We start from the raw sequence: 24,703 nt of genomic DNA, 5'->3' as shown, positions 1-24,703 counted from the left end.
TCTGCACAGGGTCAGAAATGTGCCCGCCCCGGGGACCGAGTGTGACCTCACTGTGCAGCACCTCCCCTGCACCAAGCACAAGCCCCTGCCCACGGCAGCCGGGCCCCAGCCCCGCGCCACCTCCCCACTACCACCACAAGTGCCCATCTTCATGCTCCCACTAACACGCACCCGCGTGGAGTGAGCACGCCTTCACATCCTCCAGAGCATCCTAACCTCGCTCCCCCACCGCAGCCAGAGCACAGCGTGCATGGCGGCTGGGAATCGCAAGCAGTAACCCCACAAGCACAGAGGGCCGAGTGCCTCCCGCTCAGCAGAGAGAGCACGGCCCGGTCACCAAGGCGACAGATGTCCGTATCTGAAAGTGCAGGCTCATCTACACCCAGAAAGAGATTCCCTGGCTACACACGCAACGCAGGACGCACGCATAGAGCGCCACGTCCACCCACTCCGGCCACTCCTCAGTTGCTCCGAAGAGCCCCGATGTGCTCACGGGATGTTCCCCCCACATCACCTGCAACCCAGCGCATGCCCTGCCACGCCTGCCCCACGGCTGGCATCACCAAATCCACGCTCCCCACGACGACAACCACCCTCACGGACACCGCTCTCGTTTGTCCAAGTCTAACTCCTAGGATAACCGCAAACAGGAGAGCTAGTCAAACGCAAAGCCCCATTAGCGCCCTTACGTGCGTGTCTCCCTCCGCGTGAGGGGCGTCCTTGCCGCAGAGCATGCCCTGGAATCGCTGCAGCAGGGGGAGGAGGGGCGCGCTGGTGCCCTGCGCGGAGCGCTCGTTGTCCGTCTCCTGCGTCCCGCTGTCCCACAGCTGCAGCAACAGCAGGACGGCCGACAGCATTTGGCTGAAAGAGAAGATAGCTTTATTCTTTAGGGGAAAAAAAGAACAGATTTTTTTTTTTGCCATGGCCTGTCAAAAGCAAAAGCAGACAACAAAATACAATGAAAGAAATACTTTAGATTTAGCAGGAAACTAAAAAATGTCATCCAAACCAAACTCAGAGGAAAATGGCTAAATGTATACCACAATTTTAGCACAAGACGTCCGCCTTGTGTTAGAAGACATGGGCAGAAGCTCGACCGGCACTTTCTAAAGGAACTTTCCAGGCCTTAAATTAATGGTATAAAACTAACCTCACTGTTCTGAGAATACCAGAGAGTGGAACACGATAAAGGAAGTGATGGGCACCGTCGGGTGAGGCGGTGGTGTCAGACCTGCCCTTCCACGGCCACATCCCAGTCGCAGCCGAGCCACAGAACAAACGTCATTCAGAGCCGCCTGGCCCCTGGCAGGATGGAAGCAACACTGAGAATAAAAGGGCAGAGGTGTGGAGCCAGCGGGTCCCACTCACACGGGTGGGGGTTACAAACAGAGAGGGACATCTTGGCTGCCAAGGTCCCCCTGGGGAGCGAGAGGTCCCAACACCGCGGGCCGGGGCTGCAGCCCCAGGAAGAGAAGTCCCTGTAACTGTGGGCTGTGAAAACCTGCGGGGATGGAAGATGAATGAGGCCGGGTTCCTGGAGTCCCAGGCACTCCTCTTAAAGGGCCAGCACACGGACTTGCTCTGACTCTGTCCCTCAGAGCTGCAGTGCTAGAACACCAGAGACACACTGGTGAAACGGAACTGTCCAGCAATGGGGCAAGAGCGGAGGGGCAATTTCACGCAGACAGAAGTGCTGGCAGAGGCCACAGCTCCTCGGAGGAGCCCTCCCCTCACGGCGCCACAGGAGGCGCAGCATCTGAGTCTCCAGCAACCTGGCCCCCGGCTTGCCCCACCCCGGGGGGCCTGCAGCTCCTGGGAGGCCCCACAGCCACTGCCCCCATGGAATGCTGCAGACAGACCACATGGAAGCACCCGACCCGACCACCTCCACAAGCAACACGCTCAAGGGGCAGCCTCAGCGGGCACCAGAGCCCCGCTGAAGGAAGCGCAGCTCTGTGGGGTGGACCCTGCACGGCTGATTCTCCACAGTAATCAGAGGTCAGGGGTCAAAGCCAGTCTTTGCAGCTGACTGGCCTGGGGTAAATCCCACCCAATGACACACCAACAGAAATCAAGGCTCAACTGCAAGAACAGGGTATACAAAGCTCACAGGGGTGCACCTGGAGGGCCCAGCCCAGGTAAGCAGAAAGGCTCTGCCACTGGACCCTACAGGACACCTACTCTATTAGGCCACTCTCTACCAGGACAGGGAGTCAAAGCAGCTCTACCTAATGCATAGAAACAAACACAGGGAGGCTGCCAAAATGAGGAGACAAAGAAACCTGGCCCAGATGAAAGAACAGATCAAAACTCAAGAATACGAGCTAAACAAAAAGGAGACAAGCAATCCAGGAGATGCGGAGTTCAAAACACTGGTTATAAGGATACTTGAGGAATTTAGGGGAAGAGTAGATGAACTTAGAACGGCATAAAAAAGAACCAGTCAGAAATAAAGAATTCACTAACTGAAAGGAAGAATAATTTACAGGGAATCAACATTAGAGTAGAAGAAACCAAGAATCAAATCAGAGATTTGGAATATAAGGAAGCAGAAAACACCCCATCAGAACAGCAAAAAAAAAGAGGATTATGTAAGAAGCCTCTGGGACAACTTCAAGTGTACCAATATTAGCATCATGGAGGTACAGGAAGAAGAAGGAGAGACCAAGGAATTGAAAGCCTATTTTAAAAAATAATGACTGGCCCTGGTCAGTGTGGCTCAGTGGATTGAGCACTGGCCTTCAAACCAAAGGGTCGCTGGTTCGATTCCCAGTCAGGGCACATGCCTGGATTGTGGGCCAGGTCCCCAGTTGTGGGCCATGTGAGAGGCAACCACACATTGATGTTTCTCTCTCTCTCTTTGTCCCTCCCTTCCCCTCTCTCTAAAAATAAGTAAATAAAATCTTTAATAATAATAATAATAATAATAATGACTGAAAGTTTCCCTGACCTGGGGAAGAAAATAGACATACAAGTCCCAGAAGCTCAGATAATCCCAAACAAGATGAACCCAAAGAGGCCCACACCAAGACAATTCATAATTAAAATACTGAAGGTTAAAGACAAAAAGAGAATCTTAAAAGCAGCAAGAGAAAGACCGTTAGTTTACCTACAAGGGAGCTCCCAAAAGACAATCAGCTGATTTCTCAACAGAAACTACACAGTCAAGAAGGGACAGGCAAGAAGTATTCAAAGTGATAACAAGCAACACCCTACAGCCAAGATTACTCCACCCAGCGACGGTATCATTTAGAATCGAAGGGCAGACACAGAGCTTCCCACACAAGAAGAAGCTAAAGGAGTTCATCACTACCAAACCAGTATTCTATGAAATGCTAAAGTCTTCTTTAAGAAGAAGAAAAAAGATAAAAATGTGAACAATAAAGTGGCAATATATACATATCTATCAATTGAATATAAAAAAGCAAAATAAATGAGTGAGTAGAACCGAAACAGACTCATATATACAGAGAACATTTTGGCAGCTGCCAGATGGAAGGGGTGCGGGGGGACTGGGTGAAAAAGGTGAGGGATTAAGAAGTACAGTTTGCTGGTTACAGAGCAGTCACAGGGCTGTAAAGTACAGCACAGGGAATACAGTCAACAACAACCTAATAACTATGTGTTGGTGCCAGGCGGGTGTGAGATTTATCAATATGATCACTTAGGAAATTATATAATGTCTAATCACTGGGGCGTACACCTGAAGCTACTATAATAATGTATGTCAACTGTAATCAAAAAAAGAAAAATGATTTTTAAAATGAAGGGGGAGCCCTGGCTGGTGTGGCTCAGTAGATTGAGCACCGGCCTGTGAACCAAAGCATCGCCAGTTTGATTCCTAGTCAGGGCACATGCCTGGGTGGCAGGCCAGGTCCCCAGTGAGGGTCGTGCAGGAGGCAACCACACATTGATGTTTCTCTCCCTCTCTTTCTCTTTCCCTTCCCCTCTTTCTAAAAATAAATAAATAAATTCTTTTTAAAAAATTTAAAATGAAGGGGGGAAGAAAGTGAAGAAAAGCTAACTGTACCCAAGTCTGAAAGAAGAGCGTGTCCGAGAGGACAGTCCTGTGATTACAGAACACCACGCACTCGCTACAGTCACAGACGCTTTGGTGAAACGCCAGAAAACACAACAGCCATTCGGATCCAGAGGCGTTACCCCAACGTGCCCCAGCCCATGCATAGTACCCTCACCTCAGTGTGCCTCTCTGCACAGCCAGCTCCAGCAGGATGGCCAGGGCCAGGTGCTGGTCCTGCAGGGGGACGCTGCCCGGCCCTTTGGGGGCTGGCGTCCCATGAACGTCCCTGAAATGACAGCAGCGGGTCAGGAACAAAGGCAGAGCTTAGGAACAGCGTGCTCACATTAACGCTAGGATGTTAAGTACATTCTCTCTCAAGGAGAAGTATATTTTTAATATCTAGAGTCCAGTTTCTGAGACTTGCTACTAAAATGGTATCCGAGATTTTAAAGTGTGTGATGAACTTGTAGGCATGTGATTTAAATAAAAGTATTAATTCAGATACTCTAAGATGATCACATTAGAAGACATATTCCAAGTTCCATTAGCGTAAAATTACTGATATCATTAGCATGAGTTTTTCTAACATGAGTTTTAGATCAGTTTCCACTTTCACCAACATGTACAACTATTAGACTGTCAACATTCCTCTACAGAACTGGAGAAGACTCAATTTCTAAAACCACCTGAAAAATCTATAGGCAACATGTCTATGCTTATTTTTATCTGTGATCTAAGAAGCAATTTTAACTTTTCCTTGTGTTCCAATAATAAATAACAAGGCTTCTTAACTCAAGACGGGAGAGGATCGTCCAACATCACCATCACAGTGGGATTTTTGAAATTAATCCGAAGCCCATTTTCAGGGACCCCTCACCACAGCACTGTGTGAAGTCTAATTCCAACTGAGACCACAGGTGGCCCTGCTTGCTGGAAGGGACACAGCGGTGACCTCTGGTGAAGGGGATGAGAAGAGACTCACTAAGTGTGTCTTTGCTGAATTCTGTACTGAGTGCATGCATGTTCTTTAAATTTAAAAGCCGTTAGCAATCCCTGGCTGGTGTGGCGCAGTGGATTGAATGCTGGCCTTCGAACCAAAGGGTCACTAGTTCGATTCCCTGTCAGAGCACATGCCTAGGTCGCAAGCCCGGTCCCCAGTAGGGGGCACATGAGAGGGTACCACACACTGATGTTTCTCTCTCTCTCTTTCTCCCCCCATTCCCTTCTCTCTAAAACACAAATAAATAAAATATTTACAAAAATTAACAAAAATATATAGTACCCAATACCAGAGTTCATATTCAATGATTCACAAATTTTTCATACTAAAAAGACTTCATGTAGATTTAAACATTTTCATCTTGAGTAGTTATCTACTCGTGCATTGTTTATTAAGACAACACCCATCATTCGAATGGTGGCATGCACAGTCTCACTGAGGGGCCTTTGATGGGTGCTCACACACTTGAGGAACCAAGAAGTACAGATTCGGCCCTGATGGTGTGGTTCCGTGGACTGAGGGTCACCAGTTGGATTCCCAGTCAGGGAACATACCTGGATTGTGGGCCAGGTCCCCAGTAGGGGGCATGAGAGAGGCAACCCACACATTGACATTTCTCTCCCTCTCTTCTCTCTCCCTTCCTCTCTCTTAACAAATACATAAATAAAAGTCTTACAAAAAAAAAAAAAGAACAAGTGCACACTGGCAGTTACAGAACAGCCATGGGGATGCAAAGCACAGCCCAGGGAATACACTCAGAAAGACTGTAAGAACCACGAGTGGTACCAGGTGGGTAATAGACCTATTGGGGTGCTCACTTTCTAAGTTATAGAAATGTCTAACCACGCAGCTGCACACCTGAAACTGATATAATATTCTATGTCAGCTGCAACGGAAGAATAAAATAAAAAACAGCCAGAGGGGCTGGGATGCTGGAGCACCCCACAGCAGGCTCACAGCGCAGGGAGGTGTGCGGAAAGGGCACTTACCCCGTCACCACAGCCCTGAGGAAGCGGGTGGCTCTCTCCACCACCTCCAGCCACACGGAGGACACGGCGCTCTCATCGAAGAGGGAGGCCTCGGGCAGCGCTCTCAGGGCGTCCAGGGATTCCTGTAACAGCTCGCTGCAGAGGTCGGCGTCCTCGCCTGGACACACACACGCGTCAGCGGAGGCCGCCCGTGCCTCGGCACCGCCGGCAAGCCACGCCATCCCCACCGGCCCGGGGGCGGGGGTGGCCCTCCCAGCCCTGGGCCCGAAAGGTCACCCATGTTCCCATTGTCCCATTTTCCACCCTCAACTTCCTCTCACTGAGCCCCTGCAAGAGCTCAAGAAACTAAAATGGAGGGAAGTTGTCCCCCACGTCAATTCTGCAAGACTCTGGCATCGGCAAGTCTAACTTTTGCTCTCTTAGAACACACATCAGCCCCGAGGCCCTGCAGCGGTTTTTATAGTTTTTTCCTTTCGATTGAGCGGACTGGGGCGACACCGGGGAACAAATTTATCCAGGTCCTCGTGCATGATTCCACAACATGTCATCTGAACACCGTGCTGTGTGTTCGCCACCCCGGCAAGTCTTCTTGCACTTTTTCTTGAGAAGCACAAACCCGAAAAGTCGGACTCTGAGGCCTGTCATGTTCCATCAAGGCAAAGAGGGAGCCCAGGGCACATGCCGTGGGCCCAAGGGCCTGTGGTGGCAGCAGTGAGGGGGTGGAGCCTCCTGGGAAGTGGACCCGCCCACTGGGCACACCTACCTGACCGCCAGGCCCTCCGCAGGAACGCAAAGGCGAAGGACAGGGCTGCTCGGGATCCGACTCGCGCCAGGCCCTCCACGCCCTTGCCAGGGGGCCGGGAACTGAGGGAACACACACGGAGGGGGGTGGTGACAGGGGTCAGTCAGAGGAAGGCGCCACAGCAGATCAAAGGCATCATCAATGCGGGGACTCCCACCAAGATGGGGTCCGCGGGGGTTTCTTTACGTGGCAAGGTCACAAGGGATTTTTAGCTTTGTTTTTAAAAACTTTTATCTATAATGCACTTTGTAAAGGAAAAGTATCCTCTTTAAGGAAAAAAAATCAAAAAGGATTTTAAACGACTTGCAAAACTGCTCACGAAAAAAGACCTCAGGGAGCTGAGGTTATTCGATGCAGGGGAGGGGCGAATGATAAACATACACACTGAAATGGGGCATTAAATCCACTGCACTAGCCCTGGCCAGGAGAGCCCAGTGGACTGAGCACAGGCCTGCAAACTAAAGGTTTGCTGGGTTTGATTCCCAGTCAAGGCACTTGCCTGGGTTGTGGGGCAGGTCCCCAGGAGGGGAGCATACAAGAGGCAACCACACATTGATTTTTTTTTCCTCTCCCTCTCTCCTTCCCCTCCCCCCCCCACTTTGGGCCCATCCCGTGTTGGCTGGGTGAGAGGCCCAGGTTGGTGACCCACTCGCAAACTCAGTGCTTACCATTCCCACGTATCTCTGCAGGCTTTTCCTACTTACTTACATGAACTTATTTAACAACACTGGCTTCATTTTGCATATTTTAAATAGTTATACAAATGGCTTCTTGCATTTTTTTCTACAGCTTTGCAAGTGGCTTCCACTAGGGAGGTGAAGGGCATAAGGAATCTCTGTACTATTTCTAACAACTGCCTATGACTCCACGATGATCTCAAATACATTCTTTTTTATTTTTGGAATTTCCTCTGTTCAATGAAAAATAGATTTCAATTACCCATCGACTGTCACGTGGTAAAGGAGAGCAGAGAAACGTCAGTCAGGTGCTCAGCCACCTCTGCTCCCTCAGGAACTCGGTCTGACTCCAATGCAGAGCGCTTATAGACCTTCAGAGTCTGCCACCCACATGCGCCCACCCTCTGGGGTCCACAGCCACCTCAGACAGCCGCCCCTGTGCAGTCGAGTAGGAGGGGACAAGGACAGAGCATACTGCTGTCACGTGGGCAGGAATCTGCCCTGTCACGTGGTTTAATTTATCCTAAAAGTACTACTCAAATATATGATATGGAATGGGATTTCAACTGAAAACCAAGGAAATACGCTACATTTAACACGTCTTATTTCCCTGGGAGGCAAGATAATAAGGTTCTTTCCCAGCATTTTTCTGCCTCCTGTACTTCCCACGTGCTCTTCAGGGAATAAAAGCCGATATTACAATCAAATAAACGCAACTTGACTAACTATATAAAACATGAATTCTATCCTGAAATCTTTTTGTCTAGCTTTCTGGGAACAGCTGTATTTTGGAAAAATACACTTTTACACAATCCTTAAGGTTCTAATGGCTGTTAGTGCCTTGGAGAAAAGCTGCTGGTGTGTGCACCAATACAGTTAAAATCGTACGCCTGAAGGCAGCTCCTACAAAAAAGCGTCAGATGAGGAAAAAGAAAATGAAGCATCTAAATGAGTTAAGCAGTAAATATTACAATCTGGCTGTTCCCTATCCAGTAGCAAAATAAAACGAATATAGCGTTTAGATCCCATTCTCAAATCTGCACATGCCCCCAGAGCACCTGTGCTACAGAACAGCCACTGACAGAAAAGGGTGTTTGAAAAATGGCACAGGTTGTTTTTACACAACCTGTAGCTCAGGGGATTGAGCACCGAACTGCAAACCAAAGGGTCGGGGGTTCGATTCCCACCCAGGGCACATGCCTGGGTTGCAGGCCAGGTCCCCAGTAGGGAGTGTGCAAGAGGCAACCACACATTGATGTTTCTTTCCCTCTCTTTCTACATCCCTTCCCCTCTTTCTAAAAATAAACTCTTTAAAATAAAAATTAAAAAACTTCACAAAGATGGAAAGGGAACTCTACCAAAAGCCTTGATTGACTTTCCTGCACTGGGACTTTCCATGTAGCTGGTACCAGGATTCCTTCTTCATTCTCTAGTTACCTTTTCTTGTCTGCAGGAGGCAGAGAAACGCTGCTGCTTTTCCACTTCACTTTGACATTCTCCTGGAAAACGGTCCTATTCAAGGCAATGAAATACCGCTCCAGGATGACCAGCCGCTGCTTGAGCCTCAAGGCTGAGAGGGTGGTGGTGGCCGACCGGATGGCCAGGGCCTGCTGCTCCTTGACCAGGACGGAAAGGCATTCCTTCAGTTCATTCACATCTGGAAAATAAGCCAACGTCCAGCCTCTCATTATCTGGGGCCTCGTTTGTTGTATTATCAGTAAGATGGGTAATAGTAACAGGTGACACCCGAGGGCCCGTATGTGGCAAGATGGGTTTTAAGCACTTGACACATGCTAGCTCACCCTCCCGGCCACCGTCAGGGGGCAGAGCTGTGTGTGCAATTTTATGGGGGAGGAAAATGAGGCACAGAGAATTTGCCAAGGTCTCCCAGATGAGGACACATGGGAGAGACCACGCTCAGCCACTGAGGTATGCTCTCAGTAAACACTGTATGAAAGGTTTTACCACAAAATTACGAAGTTACTAATTATCAGCAGCACATTCCCTAGACAGAAAAACTCTATCCATTATTCTCATGTTACAAAATTAAATTCGAAATAAAACGCGGTCTCAATAGAATTGCCCAGCATAAAGACGCGTGGACGGTGACACACTGGAATATTTCAGAGGAAGATTAACTACTTAGAATACGTAATGTGTAAGCTCTCTCTACTGCGCATGTCTGAAATGCCCACAGTGAAGGAATTTTTAAGAACCGGGAAGACAACTGCATAAATGGAAATGACTCAAGGCCCCTGATCTTCCAAGTAAGCATTACGCGGCCTCACGTCCAACAGTAAACGAGACCGCCCGCCACCAACGCTGCAGCGGGGCAGCCACTGGGCGGGGCCACCGGGGCGGGCCTGCGCGTGCGCCTGCGCCTGCGCAGTCTCTCGGGGAGCACAGGAGCTCCCAGAAGCAGGAAAGGGACACACTTCACCCCGACCCGGGGTGGAGCCTCCCTCCCCACCCACAAGCACAGTCACGGAGGGGCTGGTCCAGGAGTGGGGTTGGGTGCTCGGTAGGTAGGGAAAGCTCCCGGGGCTAAGAGGGCTACCAGTTCCAGAAAACTAGATGCAGGCACAATCAATTCCACTCTGGGCTCAAGATGAAGGACAAGGGTTTACACACGAAGCACCAGCCCTGCCGGCTCACAGGCGTCCTCCGTGAGTCACCATCGGGCCAGCACAGAGAGGTACCCGAGCCCCCACTGACACACGGGACCCTTCACGGAGACAGCCCAGTCAATGGTGGGCAACCAACATGCCTCCCGGGTGGAGTTTCTGCTAGAAGTCAAGTGTAGGAAAAGCTCTGCCTTCCTGAAGAGGCACGATGTTTTCTCCTTTTAAGTAATAGTATGTCTCCCCTCTGCCCGACTGAAAAGCCCTGAGGCTCACAGACAGCACCCGTGCTTCGGGCATGTGGGTGCTCTTCTTCCTCATGTCCTACCTCTGCTTCCCTGTCCCAACCTCACCGTCTAGTCCACCAGACTTTGGGACACTTTGAAACACGTGTGAGTAAAGAAAGAAACAAAGTGAGCGTTCCTGCAGACCATCTGGGGAGGGAGCACTGCTCCCACCCACCCCCGCAGTAACAAGTACAGTGCACTTGTGCCCACAGAGCAGGGCACAGAAAGCCAGCTGCATTCAGCAGCATCTTGGGACACAGCATGAAAATGTCCGCATTTTGAGGGAAAATAGTTGTCATGCCAAGAACCAGGAAGATCTCAAGCTGAATTTTAAAAAGATAATTAACAGATGAAAATACTAAAATAACAAGCAGATTATAATAATCTGACCAAGACTTTAAAGCGGCCATGATAAAAATGCTCCCACAAGCAACTACAAAAACACATGAAACACACAAAAACAGAAAACCTAAAATGAGGTTTATTTTAAAAATCAAAAGGAAATTTTAGAACTGAAAAATGTAGTAACTGAAAATAAAACTGAATGGGGTGAACAGTAGCACTAAAAAAAAAGAAAGAAAAAGAAAAAGAACAGCCCTGGCTGGTATCGCTCAGTATCTCTGTGGATTGAGCACAGGCCTGTGAACCAAAGGGGTGCTGGTTCAATTTCCAGTGAGGACACATGCCTGAGTTGCAGGCCAGGTCGCCAGTAGGGGGTGCTTGAGAGGCAACTGCAGATTGAAGTTTCTCTCCCTCTCTTTCTCCTTCCCTCCCCCTCTCTCTAAAAATAAATAAATAAAAGCTTAAAAAAAATAAGGAGGATCAGTGTACTAGAAGATCTAAGCTGCCCAATCTGAGTAACAGAGAGAAAGTACACTGGGGAAAGGGGGCAGAAAACAACTGAAAAACAGGCCACAGGGGCTCAACAGGAGCCTCAATGATGCAGAAGAAAGGACCAGTGAACTTGAAGACAGAGCAGCAGACCTCCTGGAATCAGAGCACCAAAATGAAAAAAAAAAAAAAAGTGAAGACAGATTAAGGGACTTCAAGCATACTAACATCATATTATAGGGGTCCCAGACAGAGAAGGGGGGGAAGAGAGAGAGAGAGAGTAAGAGAAGGAGAAAAGACAGAAAATGTATTTGAAGTAAAAAGGGAAGAAAATATACATCAAGATCCATGAAGCCCAAAGACTGGTTTCCAAATAAGAGGACCCCACAGGCTTTCCAAAGAAGAAGATTCCCAAAGAAGAAGAGACTCACACCAAAACACATTATAATTCAAATGTCAAAAGTTAACAAGCCCTGCCTGTTGTGGCTCAGTGGACTGAGAGCCAGACTGCAAAGCAGAGGGTCACCAGTTCAATTCCCAGTCCGGATACGTGCCTCGGCTGTGGGCCAGGTGCCCAGTGTTGGGCAAGCAGGAGGCAACCACACATTGCTGTCTCTCTCCCTCTCTTTCTCCCTCCCTTCCCTTCTCTCTAAAAATAAATAAATAAAATATTTTTAAAAGAAATCTCATATTTAAAAAACAAAGTCAACAACAGGAACAGAATCTTAAAAGCAGCAAGAGAAAAACAACTTCTTACATACAAGAGAGTACCCATAAAACTATCAGCAGATTCTTCAGCAGAAACTGTGCAGGCCAGAGGGGAATAGGACAATACATTCAAAGTGTTGAGGAAAAAAAGCAATCAAAAATACCCTACCCAACAAAGTTGCCACGCAGAACTGGAAGAGATGGTTTTCTTTTTTCTTTTTTTTTAAGATTTTATTTATTTATTTTTAGAGAGAAGGGAAGGGAGGGAGAAAGGAAGTGAGAGAAATATCAATGTGTGGTTGCCTCTCATGTGCCCCCCACTGGAGACCTGGCCCGAAACCCAGGCACATGCCCTGACTGGGAATCGAACTGGCCACCCTTTGGTTCACAGGCCGGCACTCAATCCACTGAGCCACACCAGCCAGGGTGGACAGATGGTCTTCTAGACAAACAAAAACTAAAGGAATTCATCACAACTTCACAGGACTTACAAGAAATGTTAAAGGGACTTCGTTAAGCTAAAAAGAAAGGAAACTAATTAGTATCAAGAAAACATACAGGGTCCAGCAGAAGTAACGCCCGCTTGAGTGTGGTTGTTGGGGTAATAATATGTATGTAATAATTTATAGTTTTAATTTGAACATTTCACCTAAAATGTCCTATGGTGTGCTTGACTGTGATATTGTTAAGTTACAGAATGACATGCTTACGTGTGGGAACTCCGTCCAGCAAAATTCTCCTGTCCGGCTCGGATGAGAAATAAGTTGTCCCGAACACAATCTTGCTGTTCCGGCAAGAAAGGGGTGGTGATTCCCTCCAGTGGGGAGTGCCCGAGCCCTGCTCCGAAATGGCTTTTATTGGGAATGTTGTGTGTATGTGTATATATGCAATGCTTATCAATGTCAAAAGGCTATAGTCATACAAAAACAGGTATTATCCATAGACGACAATTGAAGGAACACAGAGTTTTGTCATAGGTCAGGGTCTGTTAGTCATGCTGATGCCAGAAGGTCTTTAAGAGGAGTTTCATGAGATAAGGGGTTTACTACTTATGTTTTGAACTTAAACATCCAGTTTATATCAACAGAGCCATACCAAGCGAAGCAGAACAAACTTCAAAGGATACAATGTATTTATCAGGCCTGAGTCCTACGGGAACCCTTCGTGAGTGCGGTTATCAACTGCTTTTCCAGGGAGACTTACTAGCCCCTTTCAGAGCCTGCTCTCGGGGGGCTATAATTTCTGAAACCACACAGAGTGGTCCCCAACTCTTATGATTCTGTAATATAAGATTTTATAATAAAAAAGGGGCACTATTTGCACTGGACTTGGTATAAAAGTAAAAATAAAAGTCTCGCTGGTCAAAGGTAAACATATACAAAAGGCAGTGGGTTAATCACAAACAAAGCTAATATAAAATTTAAAAAACAAAGGTAGTAAAAAATAACGATAATAATGAACAGATACACAACATATAAAAATATGAATTATGACATCAAAAACATAAAATACATGGGAAGAGTAAAAATATACAGCTTTAAAATGCAGTCAAACTTATGTAGTTATCAACTTCAAATGGACTTTGATACACATGATACTCATGGCAACCACAAAGCAAAAGCATACAGTAGATACAAAGACACTGAGAGAGGAATGTAAACACACTACTAGAGAAAGCCATCAAACCTCAAAGGAAGAGAGAGCAGGAGAAGAAAGGGACAGAGAATGAGAGGGAACCCAACAAAAAAATGGCAGTAAGTGTATGCCTATAAATAACTACTTTAAATATCAACGAACTGAATTCTCCAATCAAAAGACATACGGCTGAATAGATAAAAAAATAAGACCCATGTATATGCCACCTAAAAGAGACTCACCTCTGACTAAGGGAACACACAGATAGAAAGTGAAATAATGGGAAAAGATACCCCACACACAACAGATACCAAAAGAAACCGAGTAGCTATACTTAAATGAAATAGGTCTTAAAACAAAGAGTGCAATAAAAGGCAGAGAAGGGCATTAAACAATGACAAAGAGCTCAACTCAACAAGAGAATGTAACATTTATGAACATTTATGCATGCGACACGGGAGCGACTAAATGGATAAAGCAAATATTAACAGCTGTAAAGAAAGAGATAGTAACAACTTTTAAAAATACTCTAGACCACCCCAGCTGGTGTGGCTCAGTGGATTGAGCGCTAGCCTGAGAACCAAAGGGTTGCTGGTTCAATTCCCAGTCAGGGCACATGCTTGGATTGTGGGCAAGGTCCCCAGTAGGGGGTACATGACAGGCAACCACACAGTGATGTCTCTCTACCTCCCTCTCTCCCTCTCCTCCCCTCTAAAACTGAATAAATAAAATCTTTAAAAAAAAGTTAAAAAAATAAAAGTCAGAAATGGGCAAGAGTATAATAAGAGTAGGGGATGTTAATACCTCACCTACATCACCCAGATATAAAAGGAAACATCAACTTTAAATGTCTTTATAGGCAATGTGCACTTAGGCTACACTAAATTCTTTTAAACGTATTTTTCTTTCTTCAATAATAAATTAACCTCAGCTTACTACATTTTTGCTTTATAAACTTAATTTTTTCACTTTTTTAAAAGATTTTATTTATTTATGTTTAGAGAGAGGAAGGGAGGGAGAAAGAGAGGGAGTGAAACATCAATGTGTGGTTGCCTCTGGCATGCCCCCTACTGGGGACTTGGCCCACAACCCAGGCATGTGCCCTGACTGGGAATTGAACCAGCAACCCTTTGGTTTGCAGGCTGGCACTCAATCCGCTAAGCCACACCAGCCAGGGCAGGTAAATATGTATGGTATATACATCAACCAGTAACATAGTCAGTCATCATCATCAAGTGTCAGGTACATATAATTGTACATGCTATGCTCTTACTCTAATGGCAGTACAGTATGTGTGTCACACCAGCAGCACCACAAGCACGTGAGTAGCGGGCTGCACCACGACGAGACTGCACCTACATCATTAGGCAATGGAAAGTTTGCAACTCCATTATAATCTTACAGGATCTCTGTTATACATGTGGTCCATCACTGACCAAAACATTGTTATGCCATGCATGACTATGTAAGATAAAGGACTAGTATCCAAAATAGGTAAAGAATTCACAACACTCGCCCTGACTTGTGTGGCTGAGTTGGTTGAGCCTCATCCAGCAAAGTGAGAGGTCACCGGTTCAATTCCCAGGCAGGCACATTCCTGGGTTGCTGATTCAGTCCCCAGTCTGGGCTGATAACGGAGGCAATGTAACAATCTCTCTCTCCTTCTTTCTCCCTCCCTTCCCCCCCTCTCAAAAATAAATTATTAACATCTTAAAAAAAAGGAAGTTGCAAAACACAACAGTAAAAAATATACATGTATATATTTATCTCGATGACAAATAAGCACAGGAAAAGAGGCACACCATCATGAGCCACATGGCACTGCAAATTAAAACCACAGTGAGAGCCCTGGCTGGTTTAGATCAGTGGATTGAGTGGGGGCTGCAGAACAAAGGGTCACAAGTTCAATTCCCAGTGAGGACACATGCCTGCGTTGTGGTCCAGGTCCCCAGTGGAGGTTATGTGAGTGGCAACCACACATTGATATTTCTCTCCTCTTTCTCCCTCCCTTCCCTCTCTATAAAAATAAAATAAATAAATAAAATCTTTATTAAAATAAAATTAAAAAGCCACAATGAGAGATCACCATGCACCTGTGAGAATAGCTAAAATAAAAAACAATCGTCGATACCACCAAATGCTGGTGAGGATGCAGATGGGCTGGGTCACTTGGACACTGCCGGTAGGGATTAAAACAGTACAGACACTGTGGGAAAGTCTGCCCGGTCCTCAAAAAGGTAGCACAGAATCACCACCGCACCATCCAGCAATTCCACTCCCAGGTATATGCACACAGACTGGAAAGCAGAGACTGGACTTGGCCCAGTCATGTTTGCAGCATTATTCACAATGGCCAAAAGGGGGCAGCAACACAAATACCCACCCACGGATGAACAGATAAGTAAAATGTGGTCTGTACATAGAGTGGAATAGTATTCTGCCTTACAAAGAAAGGAAATTCTGACAACATGGCTGAGCCTTGAAGACACTGTGATAAATAATAGAACAAGCCAATCACAAAAGTACAAATATTATATCATTCTGCCACTTATATAGGGAACTAGACTAGTCAAAATCCTAAAGATGCAAGTAGAATTGTGGTTTCCAGGGGTCGGGGGCAGAGAACAAAGTGGAGTGAGGGTTCAATGGGGATGGCGTTTCTGTTTTGCAAGATGAAAAGATTCTGGAGATGGATGGTGTAATGCTTGCATACGGTGTGAATTTACTTACTGACGCTGAACTATACACTAAAGACGGCTGAAAGTGTGCCCTAGCTGGTGTGGCTCAGTGGGTTGGGTGTCTTCCCACAAACTGAAAGGGCACCAGAGCGATTCCTGGTCAGGGCACATGCCGTAGTGGGCGGGGTCCCCCGTGAGAGGCAGGCAATCGATTGATGTTTCTCTTACCCCTTCCTTCTCCCTCTTTTCCCCTCTTTCTAAAAATACATTTTAAAAATCCTTTTTTAAAAGATTTTATTTATTTATTCAAAGAGGGAAAGAGAGGCAGAGGGGGAGAGAAACATCAATGTGTGGTTGTCTTTCATGCGCCCCCTACTGGGGACCTGGCCCACAACCCAGGCCTGTGCCCTGACTGGGGATCAAACCAGCCACACCCTATTTCACAAGCTGGAACTCAACCACTGAGCCACACCAGCTGGGGTTTAAAAATCTTTACAAAAAAAAATTAAAATTAAAAAAAAAAGTTTAAATGGCTGAAATTGTGAATTGTATATCATGTATAGTTGACCACAATGTAAACAAATTTGAACTTGAATTCTTTAAAACCCCATGATGAAATAAAAAGAAAAAAACGCCATCTCTGGTGTATATCTAGAGAGGGAGAGCCAGACCCGGCTCTCCAAAGCAGCAGACACTCGGGTCACCGAGACGCTTGGGCCGCCGCACCTGGCTGCTTGCCCCACACCCAGCTCTCGAGAATGGACTTGGACCGGTACACAGGTGTGGGCGCTTCGTCTTCATCCTTCTTTTCTTTGTCATTCAGGTCTTCTTTCTTAGTCCCACTCTGAGGATCAACGCCATCATCTGAAACATTAAAAATATTTTCTTAGATTTGTAACTTGTTTTGCAAAATGTAACATCACATGTCAGTCTCTTGGCAAATGTCCCTCCCAGAAATGCAAAGGTTAAGTAAGTTACAACATGGATCATTTGCTGAAGGTCTGATGATCTTTTTTTAATTACATGATTTACCACCGTAACAGGTACACTGTGATTAACAAGAAATGAATAGCCGGGTAACCCTTTTAATGAAGAAATCAATATAGCACTCAAGTTCTTCTTTGAAGCATGTCTTCCAAAATATTCATCAATTTCCAGCTCCATTTCACAGCTCAGAATCTTAGTCTTTGGTGATTACAAACTTGAATTGCACATTAACTGCTTTTATCCAGGGACTCCCAAAGGCTTACATGTCCAGGGGACACCATTTTAACTCAACCCTGCCCTGCTCCACCACCAACAGAACGCTGCTGCTCACAGCACCCCACCGTGGACAGAGCGTGTTCCAGAGCCCCCGGCACAAAAGAAAAGCGGAGAATCCTGACTTAGGACACTGGCAATCGAAAGTTTCAGTGAAGAATAAATGTCATGAAACCACTTACATGACAAGTGAAGAAAGAACTAACCTTAACCTTGAAGTGTAACCTTGTCCCATCCTACAGAAGGCTCTTACTATATAAATTATTTCCTGAATGACACAATTAGAAATATACATCTAAGTCTGTGAAAGAAATTGTATCATACTACAAACAGTAAGGAGTACCTAAAAATACATGAAACCAACAAGGGACAAATGTTAGGAAACTCCTGAAAACAGGAGAAAATCCACCACCAAGCACTAGGCAAAAACACACAGTAAGACCAAAAGCACAACCCGTGGAAGAAAAAATGGTAGAAGGCACTGCTGAGAGAACGAAAAACCGAGATACAAATCACATGTCTGACAAAAGACCTGTAATGAGAATATAAAGTATAAGGAATTATCAAGGCTGTACAAAAAGAAAACAAATGACCTAATTAACCAATGAATAAAAGGATCTAAACAGAAACTTCACCCTAGAGGCCACAAGAGTGGTGAATAAACACATGAAAATGTATTCAACACCGTTAGCCATTAAGGAAGCGCAAGTTAAAACCATGGTGACATCCTTCTACACACTTACCACATTGTTTGCAGTTAGTTTTTATCACGTGCTCTACTACCAGTCAACGTAAAATGTATAAATACGTTTCCTGCATACAATGTGTTATAAGATTGGCTAAAATAAAAAACAGTGGGAACGCCAAGTGCCGGACAGGATAGGGGCCAACGGGTCCAGGACGCACTGCTGGTGGGAGCTAACATCATAAAGCCTCCTTGGAAACAGTTGGGCAGTTTTGTATAAAGTGAGACATACACCACGTGGCCCTGCAATCACACCAATACATAGTTTTCCCAGAGAAATGGCAATTATAGCCATGCAAAATTTGTTTGTTATTTTAAAACATTTTTAAAGATTTTATTTATTTTTAGAAAGAGGAGAAGGGAGGGAGAAAGAGAGGGGGAGAAAGAGCAATGTGTGGTTGCCTCTTGCGCACCCCCTACTGGGGACCTGGCCTGCAACCCAGGCATGTGCCCTGACTGGGAATTGAACCTGCGACCCTTTGGTTTTCAGGCTAGCACTCAACTGCAAACCAAATTTTGTCTAAAAATAAAATAAATAAAATCTTTAAAAAAAAAACAAGAACTGGGGCTTATATAATCTTGTCACATGGAACTCAAAAATCCACAGAGAAGAAACTTTTAAGACTTTAAATAATGGCCAGCCCTTCTGGGGGCCTCTCATAAAGGGAACCCTCGTGCACTGTTGGCGTGACTGAGCATTGGTGCAGCCACTGGGGCAAACTGTGGCGGCCCCTCACACAATCAAACACAGAACAACCAGCTGACCCAGCGCTCCCACTGCTGGGTCAACGTCCGAACGAAATGAAACACTAACTCAGAACTATACCTGCACCCCAGTATCCACTGCGGCATTATTCACAATAGCCAAGCCACGGAAACAGGGTGGGTGTCCGAGAACAGATGACTATATGCAGTGTGAGCTGTATTTATGAAACATTCCATTGTACATGTGCGGCACACGCACACACTGGGGGATTCAGTCATAAAAAAGAAGGAAATCCTGCCGTTCACAGGAGCATGGGTGATGAAGAAATTATAAAATGAAATAGGTCAGACAGAGAAAATTACCATGGGACCCATGCATTTGTGTGATCTAAAAAACCCAGACTCAGAGAGAGTAGACTGGTGACGCCAGGGGCTGGAGGCAGTGGCGGGGGAGGGGGAAACGGGAGGGTGGGGCCACAGCGCACAACTTCCAGCTACAGGAGGATGAGAAGCGGGGACCTAACGCACACACAGCTCAGTGGCTACAGGTGACAACATTGCATTGTACGCTGGAAAGGGGCTAAGGGAAATCTCAGATGTTCTCACCCCACACACAGAAATAACCGTATGACGTCATGGATGGTAGTTAACTAACCCTGTTGTGGTCGTTCCACAGCACGTGCACGTATGCGATCCTGCTGTAGCCACTAGACCTGCATAAGGCTGTGTGTCAGCTGCATCTCAGTGAAGTTAGCATAAAGAAAAGTCTCTCAGAAACTGCTAGCCTAGAAGCACTGTTACAGGTAGAATCCAAATCCACACAATCCAGGCGAACCCTCGGAGAACTCAGGAACAGCAGGCTGGCTCGGCAACTCTGCTCAGAGTGGCTCTGGGTCCTGAAGCACTAGCCGTGCGGCCTCCGACACGGCACACACGTTTGCCTTCTCAAGAAGAGTCTGGTTAATCTGGATTTGCTAAACTTGCCCCTTCGCAGGTAACCTGGCTTTCACATGGGTCAGACTGTGAAAATGTAAGGTTATAGTCAGTCTTGTTGAATTATAAAATTCTGACAAACTTTTTTACATGGAGCTGTTCTAAAGTGCAGCTTGAAAACAGGGCACCAATCTTTTGTTCACTTGAAGACACTGGCCCAATATTAACTGATTGAATCGACTGCTGATCTGTGAAACCCTCAGCAAATGCTGAGGGAGAATCCCAGCTCCGACGTCAAGGTCAGGTTCTCCCAGGATGCAAACACAACTCTCCACCTCTTATAGGGCACATTCTTGCTCCTTAAACATGCAACACAGGGCACCAATAAAAAAAAAATGTGGACTCCAGATGTCGGCTAAAATGCCCCAACACCTACTTCCCACTTTTTGTTTTCGTCCTCACCCGAGAAACAGAGAGACAGAGGAACAGCGATATGAGAGAGATGCATCGATCAGGCCTCCTGTGCCCGCCACAACTGGGGAACAAACCCGTGACCTTTGGTGCCCAGGACGACACTCCAGCAAACCGACCCTTCTGGCCAGGAGGGCTACTTCCCCCTTTGATCCCCGTGGTATAATAAAAAGATCTATTTGCTGCTGTCCCAGGTTCCAGGCAGAGCTCCTACGCCCTTGGGGTTTACTGAGACCAGGAGTGTCTTCCGTTGCGCAGAGGGACCCCCGCTCTACCCCATTCTGCGTTTATGATGATGCGCTGACTCAGAGTGGGGCCTCTACCTGGCTTCAGGGTGTGGCTGGTCCCCAGGAAGACCACGCAGTGACAAGTGGGTGAGACCTATGAGCCCCATCCCTGACCTCCAGAGAGGGGAATGAGACTGGATGTTAAGTTATAAAAACTCTTGAGCCCTGGCTGGTGTGGCTCAGTGGATTGAGCGTGGACCTGAGAACCAAGAGGTCATTGGTTCAATTCCTAGTCAGGTCACATACCTGGGTTACGGGCCAGGTCCCCAGTAGAGGGCGCACGAGAGGTGACCACACACTGATGTTTCTCTCCCTCTTTCCCTCTCCCTTCCCCTCTCTAAAAATAAATAATTAACTTTAAAAAAAAAGAAAAAGGTCTAGTTAAGTCAAAACAGGGAAGCAGACGGTAAGAGATAAGTGAAAGCGGTTATATTACAATAAATTCTAGAAGTCTGGAGGGAAAGTGACCTTTATCTGCCTTGGTTTACAAACCTGCCAAAAGGTGTCAGAATCGACAAAGTTGGTCAATAAAAAGTGTGAGCATTTACCACCAGGCTGAGCTTCCTATGTGTGACATGGAACCCCCACCTGGACAAGCCGCGGGACGGCCACCCTCCTCAGCCTCCTCTGGAAGCTGTCTGAAGCCCTCTTCCCAGGATTGGGCCCGAAATTCTGAACTACAAAACTGGCAAGGAGTTGTTGTTTTTTTAATCCCCACCCAAGGATATATATTTATTGATTTTAGAAAGAGAGGAAGGGGAAAAGAGGGAGAAGGGAAAAAAATGATGTGAGGAGAAACAGGGACCAGTTGCCTCCCATACCTGCCCTGACTGGGGATTGAACCCATGACCTTTTGGTGTACGGGACGACACTCCAACCAAGCCACCCAGCCAGGGCAAAAGCTGTCACAGTGTTTTTACACCCAGTGGGTCTCTGGTCCTTCCAGGATGACCGAAACAACAGATGCTGGCTCCCACACCGTGGGACTCACGATGCAACGCCACAAACAGGAGGGCTGGAAATAAAATGCGGTCAAGTTGCGTGCCCCTGTTTCTTCATCGGCTCACCGCCGTCATTAGCGCTTCCCTGTGGTTTGGGCCCACAAGAGGGGGAGAAGCCAGCGAATCATCAGGACAAAATTAACGCTCCCCAGATTCACTTCACACGAGAAAGATGTTATTTATACAAACACACTGCAGGTCCCAGTGTAACAGGGTACAGCCCAGAGGCGGGACCCCAAATAAAGGTTCGGAATGGGGTCCAGAACTCAAGGTGTCCAGGAAATATTAAAAAGATATATAGGATGTCCTCACGCCTTCCCCCCATCACAGGTGTGAGTTGGGGGAAGGGACACATGGAGCAGGAACATGCAGAGCTGTTTTGCCCAGCCACAGCTTTGCAGCTAACCTCTGGCATGGTCATTTAACATATCTGTAACCTTTAACTGGTTGCATAGATATGTTAAATAGTGTGGCCACGCTTTGAGCCAGGGAGAAGGGAGTGACTTCCACCCAAGATGTAAGTGGGAGGCAACTCCCCCTGGTTACAGTGCCTGCATGGGAGCTTGGAGAAGATTGGCTCCATGACATGGGGCCACCCCTGCCCAGACTCACGATGGCAGCCCAGTAAACTTGGAATAACACAGAAATGCTGGCAGGTATAACTGATTGTGGGAGGAGTCTGAAATGGGGGTACAGAGGAGGGTTGGCTCGGGGATTTAAACCCAGACTCGGCAGCCATGCGAAGAGAGGACCATGCGGCTGTGGCAGTAGAGAGGATAACCACTCAGTTTTGGCAAAGTGGGGACCCCCGCAGCTTTGTTGGGAGAGAACCACATGACTTTGGGGTGCTCCCTTTTACCACGTGGCTTAGGAAGCAGGAGAGACTGTGCCTGGAAAAAAAGGGGCAAAAGGACTCTTGCTGGTGGGCCATGAGAACGAGGCAGGAGGTAGTCAGGAAGAAGGAAACTCCAAAGGTGCCCCAGGGCTAAGATAAAGGACATCCATACAAGACTAAGGCCCTCTAAGACTGGCTGTTACCGCTTTCTGGAAAAACACTGAATCATGGTGACTCATGAATGCACCTGCGCAGAAGACCCACACAACCCCTGCTTCATTATAATATCGCTATAATAATAAATTAACATTTGGGACCTCCTTCTCCAGTAGCCAATCAAGAAAATCATGGGAGACCACACATGCGCAGTAGCTTTGAAATGCAACTCCTTGGACATGCGCAACAGAAGCCCACCAAAGACTAGCCAGGAAGTTTCCGCCCTATAAGAACAGAAGCCCTCCGGCCCACGGGATCCATTTCTGCTCAGAGCTGGCCCGTTCCCATGCTCTGTGGAGTGTACCATCGCTTAATAAGTCTTCTCTCTTTCTTTATGCTATAAAGTCTGGGTGTTCGGTTCAACTCTTTGTCCTCGATCAGCAAGAACCTGGCGCCCTGTGCCCACCTGTGACAGTTTTTTGGTGACCCAGCCAGGAGAAGACGCGGGAGTGGTAAGTCCCCTTTGCTGCTCTGACACCCAGAATGCCCCTTTCCATCGCCATCTATTCTGTTTCGGGGAGTCTGATGTTCCCTGATGGAAGGTCGGCCGTTCAATTGCGGGCACGGGTCAGGCAGTTAAAAGCCACAAGGGCGCCCGCCGCTTCAAGACGCCTGTGATAGGATAACTTGGGTGTGGAATGGGGTCGGCCTTAGCCCCAGCCAGGTACAGGAAAATGTCTGCACACCGATCAGGCACACAGTGAAAGCCACGAGACACTGCCCCACCCCAAGGCCGCTCCCTTCCATGCAGGATATCGGTCACCACCTCGCCTGCGCTATGACTTCCTTTTGTAGTCTCCTCGTCAGGCTCACAGATAGATAGTCTTTTATGCTCGATCTCCCCGGCTGACTTTTGGCCTTTATACCTGTGCTTGTATCCCACTTGCCTTTTGTGTACAAGGATTCCTGCTGTCTTTGTACCAACAATATCTACCTCGGGGTCACTGATAATCCCATCACTAAGTATAGCTGCAGGAATGAGCCACTCCCATCTCTGGCATGTATATACCAGCATTGTCAGCAGCAACATCGCTCAGAAGCGCACAACAGGCGCCTGCTGGTCATTTGTTACCAGAATGGCCTTGTGGAGCCACTCTGACCCAATTGGTTGAATTTGGAATTCTAAGGTGGTTTACTTGCCCCTACCGGGGTATTTTAATTTCCCCTCTCGGTCCATCATCCCTCTAGGAGATCTGCCTCCAGTATGAAGGGGAGGTGTTTCAGATAACTCTTGAAGTCCTTTCTGGGGAAATTTCAGACTCAGGTACAATTTCTTAAAGCTCTGGAAAATCAGACAGAATACTTGAAGGTCTTCTTCATGATTTGGAAAAGAGTCATTTTATAATAAGACCATCTTGGTGCCCCTCTTGATGGTTTACAGGGCCAGAAACTATTTTTCTTTTTTCTTTTTTTTTTTTTTTTAAGATTTTATTTATTTATTTTTAGGGAGGGAGAGGAGGGCGGAGAGAGAGAGAGAGAGAGCGAGAGAGAGAAACATCAATGTGCGGTTGCTGGGGGTTATGGCCTGCAACCCAGGAATGTACCCTGGCTGGGAATCGAACCTGGGACACTTTGGCTCCCAGCCCGCGCTCAATCCACTGAGCTACGCCAGCCAGGGCTAGAAACTATTTTTCTAATAAGACACTTCCTTTGCCCCAGACCTGAAAGCTTACAGGACAATGAGGGTCTCTGTAGATAGAGAATACAGAAATGGAAATGTACTCGGGCCACAAGGGTAGAGTCTGGGATTGTCAGGATTATAGGCAGTTGCTCAAGAATGCTGGACGGGTTCCTTCCCAACAGTTCTTTGCAGCCTGGACACTCAGTATAGACCATGAATCCTGCAAACGGTGTCCAGGGAACATAAAATCTCTGAATTAAACACAGAAAAAGAAACAAGTAGACTGTGGTGATCCTCTCAAGTCTTTTAGATTTCTGTCGGCCGACCCTCACTAGGATTTCTTTCTCCAGAGACATCTGGTAGGTCGGTGGGATCCCAGA

General features: G+C 47.0%; 1 protein-coding gene across 2 annotated transcripts in view; it reads right to left on the bottom strand.

Annotated features, from left to right (window-relative positions):
* The window catches only part of HERC2 (HECT and RLD domain containing E3 ubiquitin protein ligase 2), a 191,887-nt gene that overhangs the window by 137,379 nt on the left and 29,805 nt on the right, over nucleotides 1–24,703 (bottom strand). For both annotated transcript variants that reach the window (XM_036012745.1, XM_036012744.1), the window contains exons 4-9: nucleotides 16,976–17,113; nucleotides 8,927–9,146; nucleotides 6,774–6,874; nucleotides 6,011–6,167; nucleotides 4,197–4,307; nucleotides 690–861 (exon numbers count right to left, since the gene is read on the bottom strand). In XM_036012745.1, the coding sequence (XP_035868638.1) occupies nucleotides 690–861; nucleotides 4,197–4,307; nucleotides 6,011–6,167; nucleotides 6,774–6,874; nucleotides 8,927–9,146; nucleotides 16,976–17,113 (899 nt within the window). The remainder of the gene's footprint in view (nucleotides 1–689; nucleotides 862–4,196; nucleotides 4,308–6,010; nucleotides 6,168–6,773; nucleotides 6,875–8,926; nucleotides 9,147–16,975; nucleotides 17,114–24,703) is intronic.

This window comes from Phyllostomus discolor, chromosome 12 (assembly GCF_004126475.2).
Source record: "Phyllostomus discolor isolate MPI-MPIP mPhyDis1 chromosome 12, mPhyDis1.pri.v3, whole genome shotgun sequence".
Lineage (NCBI taxonomy): Eukaryota > Metazoa > Chordata > Mammalia > Chiroptera > Phyllostomidae > Phyllostomus > Phyllostomus discolor.
This window is presented reverse-complemented; position numbering and strand designations above follow the sequence as displayed.